Source organism: Musa acuminata, chromosome BXJ1-1 (assembly GCF_036884655.1).
Source record: "Musa acuminata AAA Group cultivar baxijiao chromosome BXJ1-1, Cavendish_Baxijiao_AAA, whole genome shotgun sequence".
In the NCBI taxonomy this organism is placed as follows: Eukaryota; Viridiplantae; Streptophyta; class Magnoliopsida; order Zingiberales; family Musaceae; genus Musa; species Musa acuminata.
Window position 1 is genome coordinate 23,232,329 of NC_088327.1, and position 23,656 is coordinate 23,255,984.

General features: G+C 34.5%; 1 protein-coding gene and 1 pseudogene across 1 annotated transcript; both read right to left on the reverse strand.

Annotated features, from left to right (window-relative positions):
* LOC135679469 (uncharacterized) overlaps positions 1-10,145 on the reverse strand; it is a 69,375-nt pseudogene extending 59,230 nt beyond the window's left edge.
* Positions 10,146-10,395: 250 nt separating this feature from the next.
* Positions 10,396-11,652, reverse strand: LOC135677359 (cell division cycle 20.3, cofactor of APC complex-like). The gene is made up of 2 exons (XM_065189600.1): positions 11,537-11,652; positions 10,396-10,935 (listed from the first exon to the last, which is right to left on the reverse strand). Exon 2 carries the CDS (start codon positions 10,893-10,895, stop codon positions 10,509-10,511), a length of 387 nt encoding a protein of 128 aa, XP_065045672.1. The 5' UTR covers positions 10,896-10,935; positions 11,537-11,652; the 3' UTR covers positions 10,396-10,508.
* Positions 11,653-23,656: the final 12,004 nt, after the last annotated feature.

Genomic DNA, 23,656 nt, shown 5'->3' on the forward strand with positions numbered 1-23,656 from the left:
GTTGAAAAGAAAACTGATTAGATGAAAATCATCACCCTGCGATTGAAAGCTCCAAAATCTGATCCACATGATGTGCATTTGCTAACAGCTTCATCCGGAACCTAAATGTATGGCAATACAGGTATGCTTCAACTACTGCAGATCATAAGAATCGTAATAGCAATTCTGAATCAAGGGAAATACAACAATAACTCAAAAATTAAGATGCCCAGCTGGCCGGTCAATAATATGGATAGTCTCATTCAGGATACATTGCAAGCCAGATTTACTAATAGCTTCTTTGACCAAAACAACCAGCATATATGAATACATAAACAAAATACATCACAAAAAAAAGGGACACTTCAGCCTCTCATATGTAGCAAACAATATAAATTCAACAAAGGGCAATAGAGCCAGCACCAGCTCCAGAAACAAATAAGGTTTTAAGTCACAAAAACAAATGAAAGTATCTCTAGAATAATCATTTTTTCACACCGACAAATATCAAGTTGAAAAAATTCTTTAATAACCAAAGAAAAAGCATCTAAACTTACCCAGTGATCTTTCTCCCCATTAGCAGGTTTAATCAAGTTCATCCAGTCCACCAAACTTTTTTTCCTTTCAGCTGATTGATCAGATACCTTGCTAGCATCAGCAGCTTCTTCGCCTCTGGTTAGGCTACCATTTCCACCCATCTCCTTAAGCTACAATTTTTTGTCACATTAATTAATTTATAAACAAAAAACATATTTGCACAAATGACATTGAAATACATAAAAAGATACTATGGAAACATATAAAGATTACAGCCAAAAAAAGAAACAAAATAGCTAAGAAGTTTGAGTGACATATTGAGAGAAAATTTATTTACAGTTACAAACACTGTAATGATCTATAGTGTTAGAAGAAGTCCAAATATCTAATTAATGCCTGTAGCAGGAATTTGACCAGTAATTCAAGGAGTTCAAGAAAGTTATCTACATTCAAAAGAGAAGCTACTCATCTAACAAAATAAGGATTAATGGTTTGCCATGAAGAACTGATCTTTCTGCTGTTTCTTCTTGAGCTTGACATGTTTTGCACAATACTAAGATCAGGCAAGGTCAGATAAGTTTGGGCCGTGCAGATCCTCTAGTAACATGATCAACCTGAAATAAGAGGATGATTCTATGTGTTTTGTGAGATCAAAGAACAATAATTGGTAAATCTGAAAGTACTGTATGATTTTAGAGTATCTGGTCGAAAAATAGATAGTGATGTTGGGTCTTGAAAATTCAAATTATTGCAAATCTGCCAATATACTGAACGACAAGATTTCTAATTTTCCTCTCAGATACATAGGGTTTACCCTTAGACCAGATGTCTCATGTCTCATGAGCAAATGATTAGTCCCAGCTGATAATATCATAGTTTTCTTCCAGACAATCTTGTCTCACATCTAATATCAATGATGACCTAGGCTTATTACGAAACAGTTAAGATCATGCATATGAGTTCTCAAATGTTTTTCAAGCTGCTTCTTAGCGGCCTTCCACAACCCTCCACCTTTTTCATTCGGGCTTGGGACCGACATCGGCAGTGTTAAAAACATTTGTACGGATATTCTCCTTACAAGAGAGAGAATAAAAACTAAATCTTTCTTTTAAATAAGATAAAACCTGAAAAACCTAGTAGGAATTTGAAAATGACAATTGTAGAAATGGAAATAAGTATGTCCAAGTACATGACGTTACTTCCTGTTAAATCACACAAATCAGACCTTGTATGACAATACCATTTTTTGTGCACCTTTTGTTCAATTTTCTAATCCATATATGAACTAGTTAGCACAGATGATCATAATAGAAAATGATTTGATGGCATTCTTCATAAGGGAAGGCCTTCGAAGATCAAGAGATAACTTCATTAACAAGCGTATTAAAAGAAAATAAATGGAAAGTCAGAAATTACCAAAAGATTGGAAGAGAATCTTTTAGATAAAAATTTATATGAAAGGAAATAATTAAATTGCTCAAACCATCAACGACTTGACTTAAAGAGCCATACTGTAATATCAAAAAACAAATGTTCAAAATTTCTCAAACTATCAGAAATTGAGTTATCTGTCATCATGTTTGCTGTTGTGGTCAAATGCAACTTCTATTTCAGCAGACCCTAAGAGATCTGCAATAATATATACAATATTTGTAACTTGGATTACATATAATGTGTCTCTAGGATTGCATCCCTAAATTTTAGGTTGCTAAGGTATAATGAAACAAGCAACAATAACATCTAATGCAGGGAAGTCAAAAACTAAAAATGAATAACAAATGCATGTTTAGTGACATGACATTGGCTCCCATGAAATCTAAAATAGCTAAAATTGAAAAAAGCCTGGGCACTTGCTTGTAAGGCTGCTTCATGAATTTTGCACCCTTTTGGTTGAAGATACTGACAATGAGAGTAGTTCCATCATACATCCTAACGTCCCCACCAAGTGCCTTCTCTAAGTTACACAATCATCTAGAAGTAACATTCCATACGTTACTAGAAATAAGGTTAATTCAAATCAAAGATGCATCAGAATTACTCCTGAAATAAAATAAATATACACAACAAGGTCTACAATCTCTCTCTAATATCAGTTTCAATATTCTATGAGACCAGCATGGTACTAATATATTGGGTCATACCTGATATCACCTGAAAAGATAATAGAAAAAACAAAACAAACTAGCGTCAGACCGTATGGTCTGAAACCAATCCATAGACGAAGGTACTGCAGCAGAAGCACACTATTTAAATCCATGCAAAAGACAATTAAAAGACAAGGATACTATTTGAATATAATGCATTGGAGTTTTTGTAACTTACACTATTCAGATACTAAAACTATCCATGCTTGTGAAGTTTTCTATCGTTTTCGACATTAAAGAAATATCATCAACAAATCTGAATGAAAGTGTAAGATAATTAGATATAGACAACAAATGATAGATATCATCAAACATCATAAAAATATGTCTTAATTGAGATATACTCGACTTGAAAGAAATCTTGGTAGAAAATTTCTACCAACTATGCATTACTCTTTCTCTAAAATGGTGAGCTAGAAGATTTCATTACATTTATAAAATACATTTAAATGGCAGAAATTAACTTATCTTTCCCACTTTTTACCAAATGGCAGAAAGTAACTCAGAAAGTAATGAATTACATCATAAACTGAGACACAACACAATTTTCATTGATTTCAATTTTAGTCAGTTTGATTGATAATGACTGTCCGGGCACGATTTAAGACGTGGACTACCTCATTTTAGGCTGTATGGTATGGTTTTTTACCTTTTTTGTAAAAAAAATGCTAGGCCCGTTTTCCCTTTTCGAAGACCCGAATCAAACCATTTTTTCTTTTAAAATTACTTGAACTGGTTCTCCTTCTAAGGTTCGTGTCTCCTCACAAGCCTGTTTTGCTCTTTGTGCAACCACCGCCAAGTGTTCTCATCTTCTTTTCCTCCTCTTCCACCATAGCCTCCTTCTACCTCTATTTTTATTCCTCTTTCCTCTTTCTCCCTTCCTCACCCCTAGTAATGTCATTTTAGTTCATATTGTTGCGAGTAAAGTCATTTTAGTTAAAGCATAGTAAGCAATATAAAATACAACATTAGAGAGCTTTAATGACTACATAATAATTATATCATAAATGCATAAGAACTTCTTCCTGATAAAATTACACATTCAATATCAAGGGCTTGGATTCCACACTTGGCTTCATCACCCTTTCTAGAGCCAATATGAAGCCTTTGATTTCAATAAGCAAGCCTAAACAAAACTTTGGATCAGTTAGCATAACTAGAATCTTGATTACAAGCACTCTAGAAAGCTACTGTAAGTTCAAACTAGACAGCATAAGACCTGACAACGAAGAAAATTCATTCTACATATCGCAATTGTGGTTACCCAAGAAATGAAGAGAATAAAACCATTAATAAGTTACTCTCTAATTTCATCAGAACAAACACACTCAATTGAGAAAAACCCACGGTCAAGGAGAGTTTATAGATCATTAAATTTTGGTTATACTATTCCACAGCAATTTTGGAAAGGAGAATGGAACAACCCATATTATAGGAGTGTCATCTGGTCAATAAGTTACTCCCTAATTTCGTCAGAACAAACATACTCAATTAGAAAAAATCTAAGATTGAGAAGAATTTATAGATCATTAAATTTTGGTTGTATTATTCCATAGAAATTTTGAAAAGGAGAAAGCAAATAGCCCATATTATAGGAGTGTCATATGGTCACTAATCCTTCTCAAGAATATGACGAATAACAACCACCAAGAGAGAACTCCAAGATCACAAAAAAGGTAGCTTTGCATTTAATATTTCTATTTAAGGACATAAAAAAATTTGAAAATTACATTTGCTTTCATAATTTCAAACTTTTTGAGATTCTCTGATTTTTTTTTTTAATTTCTCTAACCCAATTCCCTAGCTTCAAGAGACATTAACGTAACCAAAGAACCCGCCAACACCAAAGCTTATTCAGCCAGATAGAAAGCAATTACGATTGTGACTATTTGAATTTAAATCACAACCATTGAAAAACTCAACATTATACAACCCCAATAAATATAATCAATCATACAACATCTCAATGGATGACAATAGCTATCCATGATGTCTTCACCTGTTAGTGTTGTTGACAACACTGGATGACTTTTATGAATCTTGAAGGAGACATATATAAAGAGATGCACAAATTACTAAATATGACATGTCATGTAGGACTAGATAAGCGACATCAATCAAATATTTCCTATGTAAGATTAAAGAATGTAGTTCAAGTCAGAAAGATGCCTCAGAAAGATATATTTTCTGAATTTCATCATTCAATGACACAGTCAAAGCAATAATATACTCCTAGATTCTAGACCTCTAGAAATGCACACTTAGAGCAACCATAGAACTATTTGCTACATCATGATCAATGGGGGAAATAGAAACATACTTTTGGCAAGTGTAACAGCATGAGCTAATTGTACAAATTCTTCAAGTGATTCATCAACAGCAAATAATGATGTTGATAATTCAGTGCCTTTACATTCAACTCCAACAAGGTAGGCTTCCTCTTGACAAACCTATATTATTAATATGATAATTCTTTATTTTTAAAATGATGAATAAATGAGCTACATATCAGTTTGTAATATATTTTGCCAGAAAAGTGCAAATTGAAAAAGACACAAATAAAAGAGAAAAAACAAAGGCTAAAGGAATTAAAATGTGTCTAAAAATATTATTCATGAATGATCTATGATAAAAGAATATCTAGGATGGAATTGAAGAGTGAGATAATGTCTCTTTTTTCTTTCTTAATAAAAAGACTAACAAAAGTCACAATTCCTGTATAGTAATTGTCAATAATTCGCAAGAAAGGTTACATAATGTTAAGAGGCAAGCCAGAAGAGCAAGTAAAATACTAATGACTTTTCAATAATCAAATTTGAGAAACCACTAGAGATATTCTCTAGTCAAGGTAATATAATAGCTTCAACAAAAAAAGATACTCAAACCTGATTCTCAAATTCTATAAGTGAAGCATCTTTGCTCTGGGTATCTTTGTCCCTGAATGAACAAATAAAGAATGTGCCTTGATCATAAAATAAAAGAAAAATAAACCTCAACATATGAGTAAAGCATCACAAATGGCAATCTATAAGAAAGTTGTTGCAGGTGAAATTCTCTGCGTAGCATAAACCATGAAGCAATTTGCTAACTTAATCATCATGGTGATTATAATCAAAAGATGTTAGGCAAATCTATTGTACAAAACTGAAAACAAATGAGGCCTGCACTAATATGATTACTAAGTTGACATAAAGATGTACATCACATTGCATATCAACTCATGAACAACACAAATTTGATATGAAAGAAAAACTGAATCTGGTTAGCATCAAATAAAACTATGTAGCAAAATTCCTATTCAATAAAGCTAGACAAGGATGGACATGATACATAGGAAGAACTGTAGAGTTTACTAATGATAGAAAGATATATTTTCTGAATTTCATCATTCAATGACAGCCAAAGCAATAATATACCCCTAGATTCTAGACCTCTAGAAATGCACACTTAGAGCAACCATAGAACTATTCGCTGCATCATATTCAATGGGGGAAATAGAAACATACTTTCGATAACTGTAACAGCATGAGCTAATTGTGCAAATTCTTCAAGTGATTCATCAACAGAAAATGAATTATATATTCAGTGTCTTTACATTCAACTCCAACAAAGTAGGCTTCCTCTAGACAAACCTATATTCTTAATATGAAAATTCTTTAGTTTTAAAATATGACAAAATGATCTAAATATCAGTTTGAAATATATTTTGCCAGAAAAGTGCAAAGTGAAAAACACACAAATAAAAGAGAAAAACCAAAGGCTAAAGAAATTGAAATGTGTCCAAAAATATTATTCATGAATGATCTGTGATAAAAGAATATCTAGGATGCAATTCAAGAGTGAGATAATGTCTATTTTTTCTTTCTTAACAAAAAGACTGACAGAAGTCACAATTCCTGTATAGTAATTGTCAATAATTCACAAGCAATGTTACAAAATGTTAAGAGGCAACCCAGAAGAGCAAGTAATAAACTAGACTTTTCAATAATCAAATTTGAGAAACCAGTAGAGATATTCTCTAGTAAAGGGCTAATATAATAGCTTCAACAAAAAATGATACTCAAACCTGATTCTCAAATTCTAATAAGTGAAGCATCAATGCTCCGGGTCTCTTTGTCCCTGAATGAACAAATAAAGAATGTGCCTTGATCATAAAATAAAAGAAAGATAAGCCTCAACATATGACTAAAGCATCACAAATGGCAGTCTATAAGAAAGTTGTTGCAGGTGAAATTATCTGCGATGTTAGGAAAATATAAAGCATCACAAATCTAAAACAGTTAACAAATGCTTGATTTGTGATACTTAATCATCACGGTGATTGTAATCAAAAGCAAGGTTCGCAATACCATACCGTACCGGTATTTCGACCTGGGCTCAGTACCGGTACGGTACGGTGTACCGAGCGGTACACCCAGGTGTACCGAGCACTGTAGCACTGCTACAGTGCTACAGTGCTACAGTGTGAACCGGTACCGGGCGGTCCGTGTACCGCTGGCCTGTCGGACCAGTACGTACCGCCCATACCGGGCGGTATGATTCGGTATGGCAAACACTAATCAAAAGATGTTAGGCAAATCTATTGTACAAAACTGAAAACAAATGGGGTCTGCACTGATATGATTACCAAGTTGACAAAAAGAAGTACACATCATGTTGCATATCAACTCATGAACAACACAAAATTTGATATGAAAGAAAAACTGAATCTAGTTAGCATTAAGTAAACTATGTAGCAAAATTCCTAATCAATAAAGCTAGACAAGGATGGACATGACAAATAGGAAGAACTATGGAGTTTACTAATGCTCCAATTTGAGCTCAATCAAACAGGAAATACTGGACCTGATGCCACTTTTGATTTCAGATCTGAGATTAGCTTTGTTAGGTTGAAAATCTTCAAGCCAAACTAACTAGAATGGTCAAAGCCACACAACTGGGCCAAAATAAGCATGTCAATTAAATGACTCAAAAAAACAATCACTTAAATGTTTCAACTGGAATTATCATGTCAATTTAAACCTTTTACATATATGATATTAGGAATTAAAATCAATAATCACAACAGCTGCTGAAAGCTTATTCTCCTTAAATAAACAGGGAAGATGGCATGAAGAAATACCAATTCAGATGTCAGTTTTATACTCACAAGTAGCATATTCAAACTACAGCACGTGGATGCTGAAACTCGTGAAAGATGACTGCAACAGCATAATTCAAAATACTGAAACAGTAGCCATGTCATTAGTTGGTGAGCATTTGTATGAAACTTAGCAAGCTTCTCTAACAATCTCATGAAGATTGCTACTAGTCTGCTACAATGCAACAGCTAATCAGCAAGAAAAATCCTGCAGACCGAAATAATCACAAATTAGAACCTTCAGACTCAACAAAGATCTTTTTATTACTATAATCTAGAAGGACCAGAACGACACTATCACTATAATCAAGCATTTGTTAACTGTTGGTATAATAAGCTAATTTCCACAATTTAGAACTTGCGTAATATCCTATTTGACTCCATTTGTCAAGCTCAATCTTGAGACCAACAGAAGACAGTCTATTAATGGAAGCCATGAGCCTCTGTTTATATCACAGAAAAAAAACGTAATAAACAGAATCATAATGCCTCATCTTTAACAAACTCATAAAATTATTTGTTTGATATCTCTTTACTATTAAATATTCAATTTGGTTTGCAGTTCTTATAGGTCTGATGACTGCATTCTACAGAAATTATGACACATCCTATTAAAATTGAAATATTTTAAGCTTGGATTTCACTCTTGAACTTATATCTTGGAGGTTATTCACTATATAGTAACATATTGAAACCATTTAAGATTCAAAATTATACACTTTATAACCAGTTTTTTCAACAGCAAGAAAAGTCTGAAATTCTGGAGACTACATTAAAATCATAAGAAACCTCAACTCAGCAGAAACAAAAAATATATATATAAACAGCTACCTCGTTGATCTAATTATGCATAATTAACATAAACAAACAAAGAATAACATCAACATGAAGATTCTCAAATTTAAAGAAGGAAAAATAATAATTTACATAAAAAGATAGAACTATAATAGTAGAATGTAACATGGTTAAGAATATTAAAACTATGACACATAAAATATAGCAACAATGATGTAGTGGTTATAGATTGCATGTCGATATGGCAAAAGTTATAGCAAATATATGTGCAAAGCTGAAAGAAAAATTGGATACAAAAATCAGACTTGCAGTTGCATCCACATAGACTCGTTGTAAATAGACCTAAAATGCTATAAAAATTAAAGCATGGTTCTAAATTTTCCATCTTAGGCACTTGCACTCATATCTAAAGATCACAAATATATAATGCATGTATGAAAATATGTTGCCTCTTTGATGCCACAAACTTCTCTATGCAATGCTACCAGCAATGGATTTTCTTCTCAAGCACTAGAGAAGTCTTCTGTATTATTCTAATAATCTTTTCCAACCATCAGCATTTTCATCTAGTACTTAAGAAGTCAACATAAAGATTCTCAAATTTAAAGAAGGAAAAATTAACAAATCACCTAAAAACATACAACAAGAATGCAACATGGATAAAAATATTAAAACTAGAATACATAAAATATAGCAACAATAATGTAGTGCTTATAGATTGCATGTGTCATCAATATGGTAAAGGTTATACCCAAGATATATGCAAAGCTGAAAAAATAATTGGATACAAAAATCAAACTTGCAGCTGCAACCACATTGGTTTATTGTATAATAAACCTATTAAAATGCTGTAAAAATTAAAGCATGATTGTAAATTTCTTACTTAACTTATACGCTTGCACTCGTATCCGAAGATCTTAAATGTATGATGCTTGTATGAAAATATGTTGCCTCTTTGATGCCACAAACTGCTCTATGCAACGCTATCAACAATGGATCTTCTTGTCAAGCACTAAAGAAGTTTTCCGTATTACTCTTGTAGTCTTTTCCAACCATCAGCATTTTCATCTTATGACACTAAATTGGGCAAAGGGCACAGTGTTTGCTTCAGGTTTTGGTGGTTTGGGAGTCTCAAAGACATTCCAGAACTTGAGTGTCTCATCTTCTGCTGCAGAAGCTACTACACCTCCCAATGGGCTCCCAGCCAAGTAAAGAACACGAGATGAATGACCAAAAAGCTCAGCTTTTCTCGTCATGGATGTGTAATTCCACAGGGTGAGTTGATTGTTTGGAAACCCATGGGATGTCAGCAATTCAGATTTGTTCTTGTCCCACAACAACGCACAAACTTCAGAGCCGGTATCAATCGAGTTCAAGCAAACACCATTAACAGCATTCCAAAACTTAATGCAATGATCATTGCGTCCTCCACCAGAAGCCAACAGATTGCTCCTGGTAGGGCACCAATCAAGGGCCCTCACAGTGGAAGTGTGATTGCTGATCTTGTGAAGCAATTGATGTTGGCGCGGATGGTGATTTGCAACAGCCATGCGGGTGTCCCATATGTGCACAAGTTTGTCCTTCCCTCCGCTTGCCAGATACCGCCCAAACAACTCGGACCATTTAACCCTACAAACTTCTAGTCGATGCCCTCTATAGTCACAGATGGCCCGATCATCTTTTCTAATGTCATAATCAACAATACTACCATCGGATCTCCCAGCCGTCAAGATTGCATTACTTCTCCACGCAAGTGAACAAACAAAGGAGTGGCTGTCACCTTGGATCCCAACCAACACACGTCTTGTTGCTGCATCAACCAGATCTAAATCTGAATTGCCTAATGCCACAGCTAGAACTTTGCCGTCTGGGGACCAGCTGATGCTAGTGACAGGGCTGTTGTCTTCTAGGGCTCATGAAAACTCCGTACTAGACTTATTCGCAGCATTCCATAGGCACACTTTGTCATTGAGGCCAATCGCCAACACGTTATTGCTTCCCCAGTCGAGTAGATTCAACCTATCATCATCTAAGATATCATAAGCAGCCAAAACCCTATCTGCATCTTTTGGGATTCGCCTCTGTTGCTTCTTGTGTGGTCGATTGTCCTCGTCAAATTGGGACACCTTGTCGGCCGGTGATTCGGGTGCACTCTTGAATGCGAAGATGCGAGATCTGTTCTTCAAAATACATTGAACAAGAAGTTTTTGGTACGCCACACTCGATGGGGATTCTATCGAACCATCACGCTGAGGTCTGGAAGGCATGGTTAGAGCACAGCGCGCGAAGTCCATGTCCATCGCCGATCGGAACGGGATGAAGCGGTCGTACTCCACACGCCTGGAACGAGAAGAAGCCATCTTGCGAATCGAAACCAGAACGAGAAACGCCGAGGTGACGAGAGACGAACAAGAAAACCAGAAAGATCGAACTTCCCAAAAGAAACTTGAAAACCCAGACGATCGATAACGAAGAATTGATCAAAGAGAACCCCGAGAACAACAAATTTTCTGATTTTTGGTCACCGAAATTGTCAATTATATAAATCAAAACGAAGCCAAATCATCAAAATTCAACAATATCTTGAACCCTAAAAAATTTCGAGAGCGAAGCGAAACGAAACCTCAAGCAAAGGTAAAGGAATGAGATCACCACGACAAGAATCTAAATTCTAGCCTAAATCGGAGGAGAGGACGCTCACTCCCCTAACGAAGAATTGATCAAAGAGAACCCCGAGAACAACAAATTTTCTGATTTTTGGTCACCGAAATTGTCAATTATATCAATCAAAACGAAACCAAATCAACAAAATTCAACAATATCTTGAACCCTGAAAAATTTCGAGAGCGAAGCGAAACGAAACCTCAAGCAAAGGTAAAGGAATGAGATCACCACGACAAGAATCTAAATTCTCCCCTAAATCGGAGGAGAGGACGCTCACTCCCAGCCGACGATCGCTCGAAGCTTTGTCCTTTCGTCGGAGAGCAGCTCCGACCTTCGCAGAAAGACGAGATCGCCAAGAGAGCAAAAGGAGAGCCGAGAGGAGAGCGCACGAGAGAGAAGACAGAGGTTATGAGGTGCGAAACAGGGTGGTCTCGGCTTATATAGATGCCACCGACCCAGCCTTGTGTTATATCGTGAAATCGTGCCGTTATATTCAACCGACCAATGTGTACTGACGTTGAAACGTCCCGCTATGTTTAACTAATAAGGTAACGGCATTGAAATCGCACCGTTATATACACCTAATCACTGTCAAATTTCTATTGCGTTACAATTTCCTCTGGAATTCTACCGTCGAAGAGGTAGCAACAATTGCTTGTAATTGACCGTTTCACTTCAACGATAAAATACGTTAGAGAACAGACTCAGACGGAACTAGAGATGAAAGCAGATCATATATGAGAAATAAGATTTACTTGTCTATGTAAAGAAAATCCTAATTTTGTAGTTGTTGATATTATCATTTTTAAGTAATACTTATAAACCAATAAAATTATCATTAGTATTATATGTTATGATCATCAACTCACAATATGATGATTCATATATGACAAATAAGATTCTAACAATAATGTTAAACTTAGTAATTTTTTTCGACATAAGAATAATTTTGATTCCAACACATTATACATCTAACGGTATCATGAGCTTGTGCCATCTTAAGATACTATACAAATTTTTGTTATCATCAATAGACAAGATCAAAACTCAATATGACAATATCATTTACCTTGCTCCGATAAAAATAACTTCCGTTGATAGGTTTCAAAAATAATTATTGTAAAAAAAGATAAATACCATCAAATATTGTGTGATCGATATGGTAATAGAATAAGTATCCTCTTGTCCTTGACTTTTATTACATAGTTTAGATGATTTAATTGTGAAATGAACCAAACTAGTTTATCCGAACCAAATATGCCTCACATGGTATCTCCTCCTTCCTCCGCTACTTTCTCTCCTATATTGATATCACTGGTCTTTTCGCCTCCCATCACGCTCTTATCTCTTTTTCCTCATTGTTAATATCTTCTTAATTTTCAGATATATTCGTTTTTTTTTATATACTATTTTATTATTCTCTCCGTCTTTAGCCATACTCAGATCTCTCCCTTTCTTTCAGTACTACCCCTCATCGCCCTCTATGCCTTCCATACTCACCCATGTCGCTTCACCTAAAAAATATGCTAGATTAAACTTAAAAAATCTTAAAATTAGCAAACTTCGAAAAAAATATTGACTCACCTTTGAAATGTTGTATCTCATATTTGGTAAATGTCTAGAGTATAATGGACTTCATTTTTGTTGATACGTTAATAAATAAAGCTGGTTGCATTTATTTTCGTTAACAATATCAAAATATCTTGAATTATACTACAAAAATCTCTAATATTACCAAAAATTAGAAAAAAATATATTGATTCATTATTAAGATACTATCACCCATTTTTGGTGAAAGTCTGAGATAAAATGAATATATTCCAATGGTTAAATTGATTAATGTATGTGGTTAAATTTGTTCATTAAATTAATCCAAAAACATGTCAAATTGGATTTAAAAATTGATAAATCTTAAACAATATTAAATCCTATGTATTTATTATTGAGTTGTTTGTCCATTTTTGGTGAAAGTTTGAGGTCCAATCAATAAGTATTCTAAGTATTCTGAAGTTAAAATGATTGACTTTAAAATTTTGGCATAAGCATTCTGAAGTTAAAATATATATTTTCATATTTAATTTGAAAATGATTTTACTGCCAACCAATGCAAAATATCTGATCTATTAATATGTAATGAAATACAAGGAGTGCTACAACTTAATGAGATGTGAAAATACACTATATTTTTCTTTTTGATAGGTTAGATGGCATTTATGGAAATTCCTCATATTTTTATTTTTAAATATAATTAAAATTAGTATTAAAAGGTAATGATAATATTGAAAATATATTATGCTAAAAAATAACAAGAATGGTAATAACTTATATTAACAAAATTATTTACAACAATTGGATAGTATATTAAGAAGGGTGATTGCTTGGGAAAATAACTACGTTATAGGTTTTTTCTGATTAGTCACCCCACTTTAAAAGGTGGTATACAAAACAATCTCTTAAAATATTATCACCCCTCTCTCTCTCGCTATTATGTTGGAATAGCTATCAAATAGACTTCTCTTCATTGAAATTGAATCCAATTGATTACTATTAGAATAGCTATCAAATAGACTTCTCTTCATTGAAATTGAATCCAATTGACTCTTCTTTCTCTCATGCTCTTTCGGTCTCTTAGTTCTCCAATACTCACCTCAGCCATAAATTAAACCCCTTTGTTAACTTTTCTACTTCCTCTGCTATTTTGCTTTGTATTAGAACTCCACTATTTGCTCTCCAACATCCTCTAGGACAAGTGTTATCGTAACCCTTATTCCAATGCTACAACTTCTTGTTAGAAATGAGTCGACACTAAGAGGGGGGGTAAATTACTACAGCGGTAAAAATTACGTCGGTTCGAAATCTCTCATTCGATTAAAGTCGATTTCGGAAAGATACTTAAAATTGAAAGCGTACGGAAGAGCGTAGTGGATGTAAAGCAAGTAAGTTTGTAGTAAAGTTAAATAGTACAAATAGAAATGCAAACCAAGTTTATAGCGGTTCGGTCGTCGTGACCTACATCCATTCCACCGATTCCTCTTCCGTTGAGGCCACCGGCATCCACTATCGGTCTTCCTTCAATAGGCGAAAACCAACCACCTTTTACAGCTCTATCTCCTTTTACCGGGTTTTGGAGATAACCCTTCCACCCCCACTTACTCCTCTCTCAAACTATTCTAACACTTAGATTTTTTAGAGTTCACACAAGATTACAGCAACATTTCTTTTTTTTTAACTCTCAATTCTTGTGTAGGTTAACCAGGAGAGGGATATTTATAGGCCTCAATTTGATTCAAACTTGGAGCCTAAAAATGTCTCATCCCTAGTTTTTTGGGTCCTAGCGGTACCACTGCTTGTGCTGGGCGGTAGCACTGACATTGGGCAATACCACCACCTGAAAGACTGTGTCTGGGTGGTACCACCGCTTGACACTGCCACTAAGCGGTACCACCGCTTGACACAGTCTCGGAGATTGTGCTACGATAGTGCCACCTATTGGGTCACCGTTTGGGCCTTTCATTGCGCCCAACACGATCCATACATGGGGCCCACTAGCCCCTAATTGGTTTGACCCAATTTCAATCCTAATTATATGCTAACTACGAAATTTAAGATATTTACTAAGCTAAACAAGTCTATAAGTCTAGGTTTCTTCCGGCGAACTTCCGACGATCTCTTGGCAATGTTCCAACGGACTCCCGGCAAGCTCTTGGACTTCACAATGATCTTCTTAGCGAGTTCTGATGAGCTTCTTTAGCAAGCTCCTAGACTTCTCGATTAATTCCGATAGAACTTCCGACAAACTCTCGAACTCCTAACGAAATCGCATTCTTGACTCTAGGACTTCATTTGGTTTTATGCCTTGCTATCATAGTTAATCCTACACACATAAAACCTATTTCGATATAGAAAATTATTACAAAGCAAATCAAATGTTGTCCGGCATGTCATTGGTTTATCGGCACTTCGTTCAAATCTTCGGCGCATCATCCTCTCTTGCGGCATATTGCCCAATCGACTAGTTGACCTCCGCAACTCTGATTTACTTGGCACAATTTTCGCTCTTCTTAGTCCGATGCCCGAACTTATGGCCCGAAGCCTTCTGCCGATATGTCAATCGATCCTTCAACTCGATGTCCAATCTTCTGACATATTTTTCTTCGGCCCAACATGATTCTTCATACTTTACTTGTCTCTCCCTAATCGAAGCATCCTGCGTCACTCAAAACATAGATCAAATTATAAATATTATCAATTAATTTCATCATCAAAATCCGAGATTTAATACTTCTATTGAACCCGCTTCAGTCTCGTTTACTCTCGATTGAGAAAACCCGACAAGCATTTCTCCTATCTGGAGTGGCTCCACCTATAGTGTTTTAGTTTGAGTTTTTGGATTTTTGCTTGGGGTTTTTCCTCTCCAATGGCAGCCTAAACCCTAAAACAAATAACATTTTAACATGTCTTATCTCTTCCAAACCATTAAACTCTAGTAATCCCCAACGTCCCCTTCGTCTCCTCTAATATGAATGTATAATAGCATTGAAATTATATCGTTGTATTACCAATATATAATGGCATTGAAATCACATCGTTATATACACCTAATCACCATTAAATTTTTGTTATGTTATAATTTCCTTTGGATTTCTTATTTGTCTCTAAAAAATCTTATCATTTTAAAGAAATATTTTAAATAGATAACATTCTTACTAATATAACGGGACACGATTTTTTTATCTATGGAAAGAAAATCTTAATTTTGTAGCTGTGTTGATATTATTATTTTAAGTAATATTTATAAACTGATAATATTCTTATTAGTACAGCATGTTATAATCATCAACTCACAATATGATCATTTATATTCGATAGATATTTTATTGTTAATGTTAAACTTAGTAATTCTTATCAATACACGAACAATCTTAATTCGAATGAATTACGAATCTAATTGATTTTGTATCAAACATAAGATTGTGTCATCAAATTTTTGTTACATCGATAGATGTGATCAAAACCCAATGTCACGGTAAGATAATATCGTGTACAGAACGTGTCAGTTAATTTCTATCACTCCATGTTGACCCAATCCACTTTGCCTATTGAATATTTGTCCCCTAGTTTATTTATATCGAGTGAGGATAAGAAAAAGTAAATACCATCAAATACTATGTGGGCAAATATGATGATAAGCTAGGTTTATTATTTAGTTTAGAGGATTTAATTATGAAACTAATCAAACCAGTTCATCTAACTGGTTTACTAACACCATAATCCTTTCATTCTTTCTTCTCCTTTTTCCCTCTCAAATTTTTGTTACTCTCATCTCTCTTTTATTATTGTTGCTCTTTTCATGTGAGCTCATTTCATGTTACACTCGTTCTCCCTCTCTTACATTATTAATCTCTTCCTTTGTTTCACTACAACTTCTTACCGCCTATGCCTTCCGTCATGCTCACCCTTGACACTTTACCTTAAAAAATATACGAGATTAATTTTTTTTATAAAAATTAAAATTAGAAAAAATATTTATTCATCATTGAAATATTATTTCTCATATATTTGGTAAAAGTCTAATATATAATTTACACTATTTTTGTTATTACACAAATAAACGAACTAATAAATGAACATGGTTACATTTATTTTTAAAATCAATATGAAACTATCTAAAATTAGACTTAGAAAATCCCTAAAATTAACAAAAAATAGAAATATATATTGATTCATTATGCAGATACTAGTGCCCATATGTGGTGAAAGTCTGAGATGAAATGAATATTATTCTAGCTATTACACTAATGAATTTACGTGGCTAAACTGGTTTGTAAAATCAACTTATAAACATGTCAAATTGGCTTTAAAAATTATAAAATCATTAGAACTATTAAATTCGATGAATTCATTATTGAGTTGTCCATTTTTGGTGAAAGCTTGAGGTCCAATGGATAAGTATTCCAACGTTAAAAATGATAGAAGAACACTTGTTCAAAGAATCAACATTAAAGCATGCCATTCTAGCCTTAAAAGGTCCCTAAAATTAGAAAAGATAGAAAAAAAAAGAGATAGATACACTATTAAGATATTGTTGCCAATCTGTCATGAATATTTGAGATGCAATAGACAAGTATTCTAGAATTACATTAAAATCAGTGTGGTTATACTTGTTTATAGAATGAACTTGAAAATGTGCTAGAAAACTTAGGAAATCCATAAAATTAATAAAAATAAAAAATACCCGTGTATTTACTATTGAAATGTTGTTGCCCATCTACGACGAAAGTTGGAGGTGCAATGGACACCTATTCTGAATATTTTTTTCATGTTTTTACATTTTTCAAGTTGACTTGTGAAATAAGTGTAACAACGTTTATTTATAACTTTGAAATAGGTGTCTATTGCATCACAAACTTTCAGCACAAGTGTAACAACGTTTATATTTTTATTTGGTACTTTATGGACTTTTAAAATTCTATTTAGGAAGCTTTAGTTAATTCTATAAACAAGAATAATCACAATCATTTGTCAATGCAAAATATGGAAGGCAACATAAGGTGAAGGATGTTGAATCTCGGATTTTGATAATGAAATCAATTGATAGTATTTATGATTTGATTTGCATTTTAAGTGACACAAGAAGCTTCGATCAGGAAGAGATAATTAAAGTAGGAAGAATCATGTTGGGCCGGAGAGAAACATGTCAGAAGATTGGACGTCGAGCTGAAGGATCGGTTAACGTATCGGTAGAAGGCTTCGGGCCATGAGTTCGGGCATCGGGCCAAGAAGAGCAGAAATTGTACTAAAGAAATCGAAGTTGCAGAGGTCAACTGGCCGATTAGGTAATACGCCGCAAGAGAGGACGATGCATCGAAGAATCGGACAAAGCGTCGATGAACCAATGACATACCGGACAACATGATTCAAGCTTTGTAATACTTGTCTAAGATCGAAGTAGGTTTTAATTGTGTAGGATTAACTATGATAGCGATCAAGGCATAAAGCAAAATGAAGTCTCGGAGTCAAGAACGAGATTTTGTTAGGAGTTCGAGAGTTCGTCGGAAGCCCAGACGTTCGTCGAAAGTTCTGTTGGAATTGACCAAGAAGTCCAGGAGCTTGCCAAAGAAGCTCGTCGAAACTCACCAAGAAGATCGTCATGAAATTGTTAGGATCGGAACGGTACTAAGGGGGGGGGGGGTGAATTAGTGCAGCGGTAAAGTGTGATAAACTTTTGACGATTTAAACACTTTCGGAAACTTCGTACGATAAAAGCAACGTTTTTGTTTGAAGTCGTTTCGATTGCGTTTTAACTTGAAGAGATAAGTAAGACGGAGACAACGAAGTAGAGCATTAAAGTGCAAATGGTTTGCAATAATGTAAATGACAATAAGTAAATGTAAACCAGAGATCACACCGATTTTACAGTGGTTCGGTCAAATGACCTACATCCACTTGCGAGGCCCCTCTTCGATGAGGCTCCCACCTTCCACTAGCAAATCTCTTGAAGGGGAAGGGTAAATACCCCTCTTACAACTTTTTACAAGGGTTCACTCTCTTACAGATTTTCAGCAAGAAAGAAGGAGGTGAACACTAGCAAATTGAAAACAAGACTAGCAAAGACTTTTCTAAGACCTTTCTCTCAATTAATTGCTTCTCAAAAAGTTGTAATCTCAGCTGAGATTTGAGGGGTATTTATAGGCCTCAAGAGGATTCAAATTTGGGCTCCAAAATTTGAATTCTCTTTGGGTTCCCGATGCTGGCGGTGCCACCGCCTGTCAGTGTCAGACACTGACAGTGGACGGGCGATGCCACCGCCCAGCCAAGCGGTGCCACCGCCAGACCCTTCGGTTCACTGGTTGGGCTTCAAATTTAGCCCAAACCAAGTCTAATTTTGGGCCCAGTTGGCCCCTAACCAGGATATAGGATTATCTCTTAATCCTAATCCTAATTACAAGTAAACTACATAACAAAACACATCCTAAGCAAGTTTTCAACCGCGAACGTCGAGTCTTGTTCCGGCGAGCTTTCCGACGAACTTCTTCCGACGGACTCCCAGCAAGCTCCCGAACTTGTGATGACTTTAACGAGTAGCCGAGCCTTCTCGGTGATCTCCGTGAACCTTCGACGAACTCTTCGGTGAACTTCCGAAAATTCTGACAAGTTCCCGATTTCTTCTCGGTTGGTTCCGGCAGCATCTCTAACGATTCTTCGGACTCTTAAACGTCCATCGAACTTGACTCCGGTATTTTTGCTTTGTGTTTTCTGGTTATCGTAGTTAATCATGCACACTTAACTTAATAATATGGATTAGATCAATTAACCCATCAATTGATTTTATCATCAAAATCCGAGATTCAACAATCTCTCCCTTTTTGATGATGACAATCAATTGATGACGGAGTTAAACATAACTCCCCCTATCTATATGTCATATTATGAGAAGATGAAAACACTTGAATTTCATCCTTTGAATTCAAGCATAAACCGATAAGTTCTAACCGTAGAACTTATCGTTATTCTCATTAAGCAATAGTAAATACAAAACTTCGATGAAAATCATTTTCAAGTCGAATGATAAGAGACAATTTTTACTACGACAGGAGATAAAGATTTTCAACATGAATTTCATGATATACATGTTAAACATGCTTTCAATATGATCAATCAATCTTGCGATATTTTCAAAAATTTTGCAAGGCATATAAGACATTCATATCAAGGCATATAAGACATTCAGATCACACAAGCTTTTGCAATTCATATGAGTCATGCTATCAAAATGGTACAAGTCATCACTTTTCTCCCCCTTTGTCATCAACAAAAAGGGAATGAGACTTGAAGCACATAATTTGTGATTATAACATCAGGAAAATTCAGCATTCATCCATTTTATCAAATCTCTTCTTTCTATAAATAACAAGAATTGTAGATGTACAAGGAAGAGATTGTGAAAAAATTTCAAGTAGTAACTCCAATAAGTCAAGATCATAATTCGAATACAAATCCATTCAAATTTGTCAACTTGAAACTCATAATCAAGCCATCAAAATCAATTTCGAGATTCACAAAATATCATAAAATCATTAATCTTGATCAAGATAGGATAAGGTAATTTAATGTGTCATTTAGAATCGAAAGAGAAGGATCAAATTCACCGAGGAACGGAGAGAGGATGAAAAACTTTATGAAAAATCCATTTAAACAAGTTTATTCTTAGGGACAATTTAACATACCTAATTCCCTTCTAATGAATTCAAATTGGTCTTCATTCAAAGCTTTTGTAAATATATCTGCTAATTGATGCTTTGTATCAATAAATCTAGAACAACATTATTTTTAAGAACATGATCGCGTATAAAATGATGCCTAACGTCAATGTACTTAGTTCTAGAGTGCTGAATTGGATTTTTGGTGAGACATATGACACTAGTATTATCACATTTTATGGGAACATTTTTGAAGTGAATTCCATAGTCTTCTAATGTATTTTTCATCCAAACAACTTGTGCACAGCATGCACTTGCAGCAATGTATTCGGCTTCCGCCGTAGATAGTGCAACTGAATTTTGTTTCTTGGAAGTCCAAGAAACAAGTGCATGTCCTAAAAATTGGCATATTCCGGATATACTTTTTCTATCTATCCTGCATCCGCCAAAATCGGCATCTGCATAAGCTATTAAATCGAATTTTTCAGATTTTGGATACCACAATCCTAAATTTGGAGTTCCTTTAAGATACCTAAATATTCTTTTAATACTTTTAAGATGAGATAATTTAGGATTTGATTGAAACCTAGCGTAAAGTCCTACACTAAACATAATATCCGGTCTAGTCGCGGTGAGGTAGAGTAGACTACCTATCATTCCCCTATATGTTTTTTGATCGAAATTTTCACTATTTTCATCCATATCTAACTTAGTCGCGGTACTCATAGGGGTGTTTATTGCTTTTGAATTATCCATGTTAAATTGTTTTAACAATTCTAATGTATATTTAGGTTGGTTAAGAAATATGTCATTACTAAGTTGTTTGATTTGTAATCCCAAAAAGAAAGTTAATTCACCCATTAAACTCATTTCAAATTCATGACTCATACATTTGGCAAATGATTCACATAGTGATTCATCCGAAGAGCCAAAAATAATATCGTCAACATAAATTTGCATAATAAGAAAATTATTTTCAAAATGTTTAATAAACAATGTAGTATCAACCTTACCTTTAGTAAAATTATTTAAAATAAGAAAGGAACTAAGCCTTTCATACCAAGCTCTAGGAGCTTGTTTCAAGCCATAGAGAGCCTTAGTCAATTTGAATACATGGTTAGGAAGAAGAGAATTTTCAAATCCGGGAGGTTGTTCGACATATACTTCTTCAGAAATAAAACCATTCAAGAAAGCACTTTTGACATCCATTTGAAATAGTTTAAAATTATTACTACTAGCATAGGCAAGGAGCATCCTTATGGCTTCTAATCGAGCCACGGGAGCGAAGGTTTCTTCGTAATCGATACCTTCTTCTTGGTTGAAACCTTTGGCCACTAATCTAGCCTTGTTTCTAACCACGATACCATTTTCGTCTTGCTTGTTTCTAAAGACCCATTTAGTACCAATGACTAAATGGTCACTAGGTCTAGGAACAAGCTTCCATACCTTATTCCTCTCAAATTGATTCAATTCCTTTTGCATTGCGATAACCCAAAAATCATCTTTTATGGTCTCGTCAATGCATTTAGGTTCGATTTGAGAAAGGAAGGTGGCGTTAGCACAAAAATTCTTGAAAGAGGAACGAGTTTGAACCTCTTTTGATGTATCTCCTATAATTAGCTCCTTTGGATGAGCATCTATATACTTCCATTCCTTGGGTAAGGAAATTTCGGAAAAAGGTGCATCCAAGTTGCTATTTTGAGGAGGGGGTTCATTTAAATTCAAATTATCAAAACCAAGATCATCATCAAAATCATTTTTCTTTAAATTAGAAATTTCATTAAAAACTACATGAATAGACTCTTCTATTACTAAGGTTCTTTTGTTAAAAACCCAAAAAGCCTTAGAAACGGAGGAGTAACCAAGATAGATGCCTTCATCGGATTTAGCATCAAATTTTTCTAAGGCATCCCTTTCATTCAAAATAAAGCATTTACAACCGAAAACTTTAAAATAGGAAATATTTGGTTTTTTGTTATTCCATAATTCATAGGGATTTTTTGATAAGGATGGTCTTATTAAGACTCTATTCATGATGTAGCAAGCCGTATTTACGGCTTCGGCCCAAAAATACTTAGGTAAACTATGTTCATTTAACATAGTTCTTGCCTTTTCTTGTAGGTTTCTATTTTTTCTTTCAAGTACTCCATTTTGTTGGGGATTCCTCGGAGTGGAGAAGTTGTGATTGTATCCATTAACCTCACAAAAATTTTGAAAGTCATAGTTTTGAAATTCGCCACCGTGATCACTCCGAATTGATGAAATCATGAAACCTTTTTCGTTTTGAGTGAGTTTACAAAATTTAGAGAAACACTTGAAGCAATCACTTTTGTGAGCTAAGAAATATGTCCAAGTGTATCTAGTATAGTCATCCACAATTACAAACATATATTTGCTTCCCCCTAGACTTGTTGTGTCAATTGGTCCAAATAAGTCCAAATGAATCAATTGTAATGGTCTAGTGGTGCTAATTTGAGTTTTTGGTTTGAAACTAGTTTTTATTTGTTTACCTAGTTGACATGCATCGCATACTTTGTCCTTAATAAACTTTATATTTGAAATTCCTCGCACTAAATCTCTAGATGAGATCTTAGATATTAGTTTCATGCTTGCATGGCCTAGTCTCCTATGCTAAAGCCAAGCATCATCATTTAAAGCGGAGAAGCATATTTCATTACTTAGTTCATCAAGGTTGATGGTGTAGACATTATTTTGTTTTAATGCAATCATAGTTATGTTATGGTTTGGTTTTTCAATAATACACACATTTGATTCAAATCTAACGATATAATCTTTATCGCATAATTGACTAACACTCAAGAGATTATGTTTCAATCCATCAACTAGTAAGACATCATCAATAGAAAATTTTAATTTGTTACCTATGGTTCCCTTGCCAATGATTTTGCCTTGGTTGTTGTCTCCGAAGGTGACGTACCCTTCTTCTTTGCTAGTGAGCATAGAGAAATGAGATGGATCTCCAATCATATGTCTTGAGCATCCACTATCTAAATACCATCTCTTGCTCCTAGCTTGTTATGGTGCATGTTTCTACAAGAAGGGATTATTTTTAGGTACCCATTTTCTTTTGGGTGCCTTAAAAACGTGTTCATCATATTGCATAGAATTGATCATGGTTCCTTTAGGAACCCAAATTAGTTTGTTCGGACTAATTTTCTTGAATGGACATTTATAAG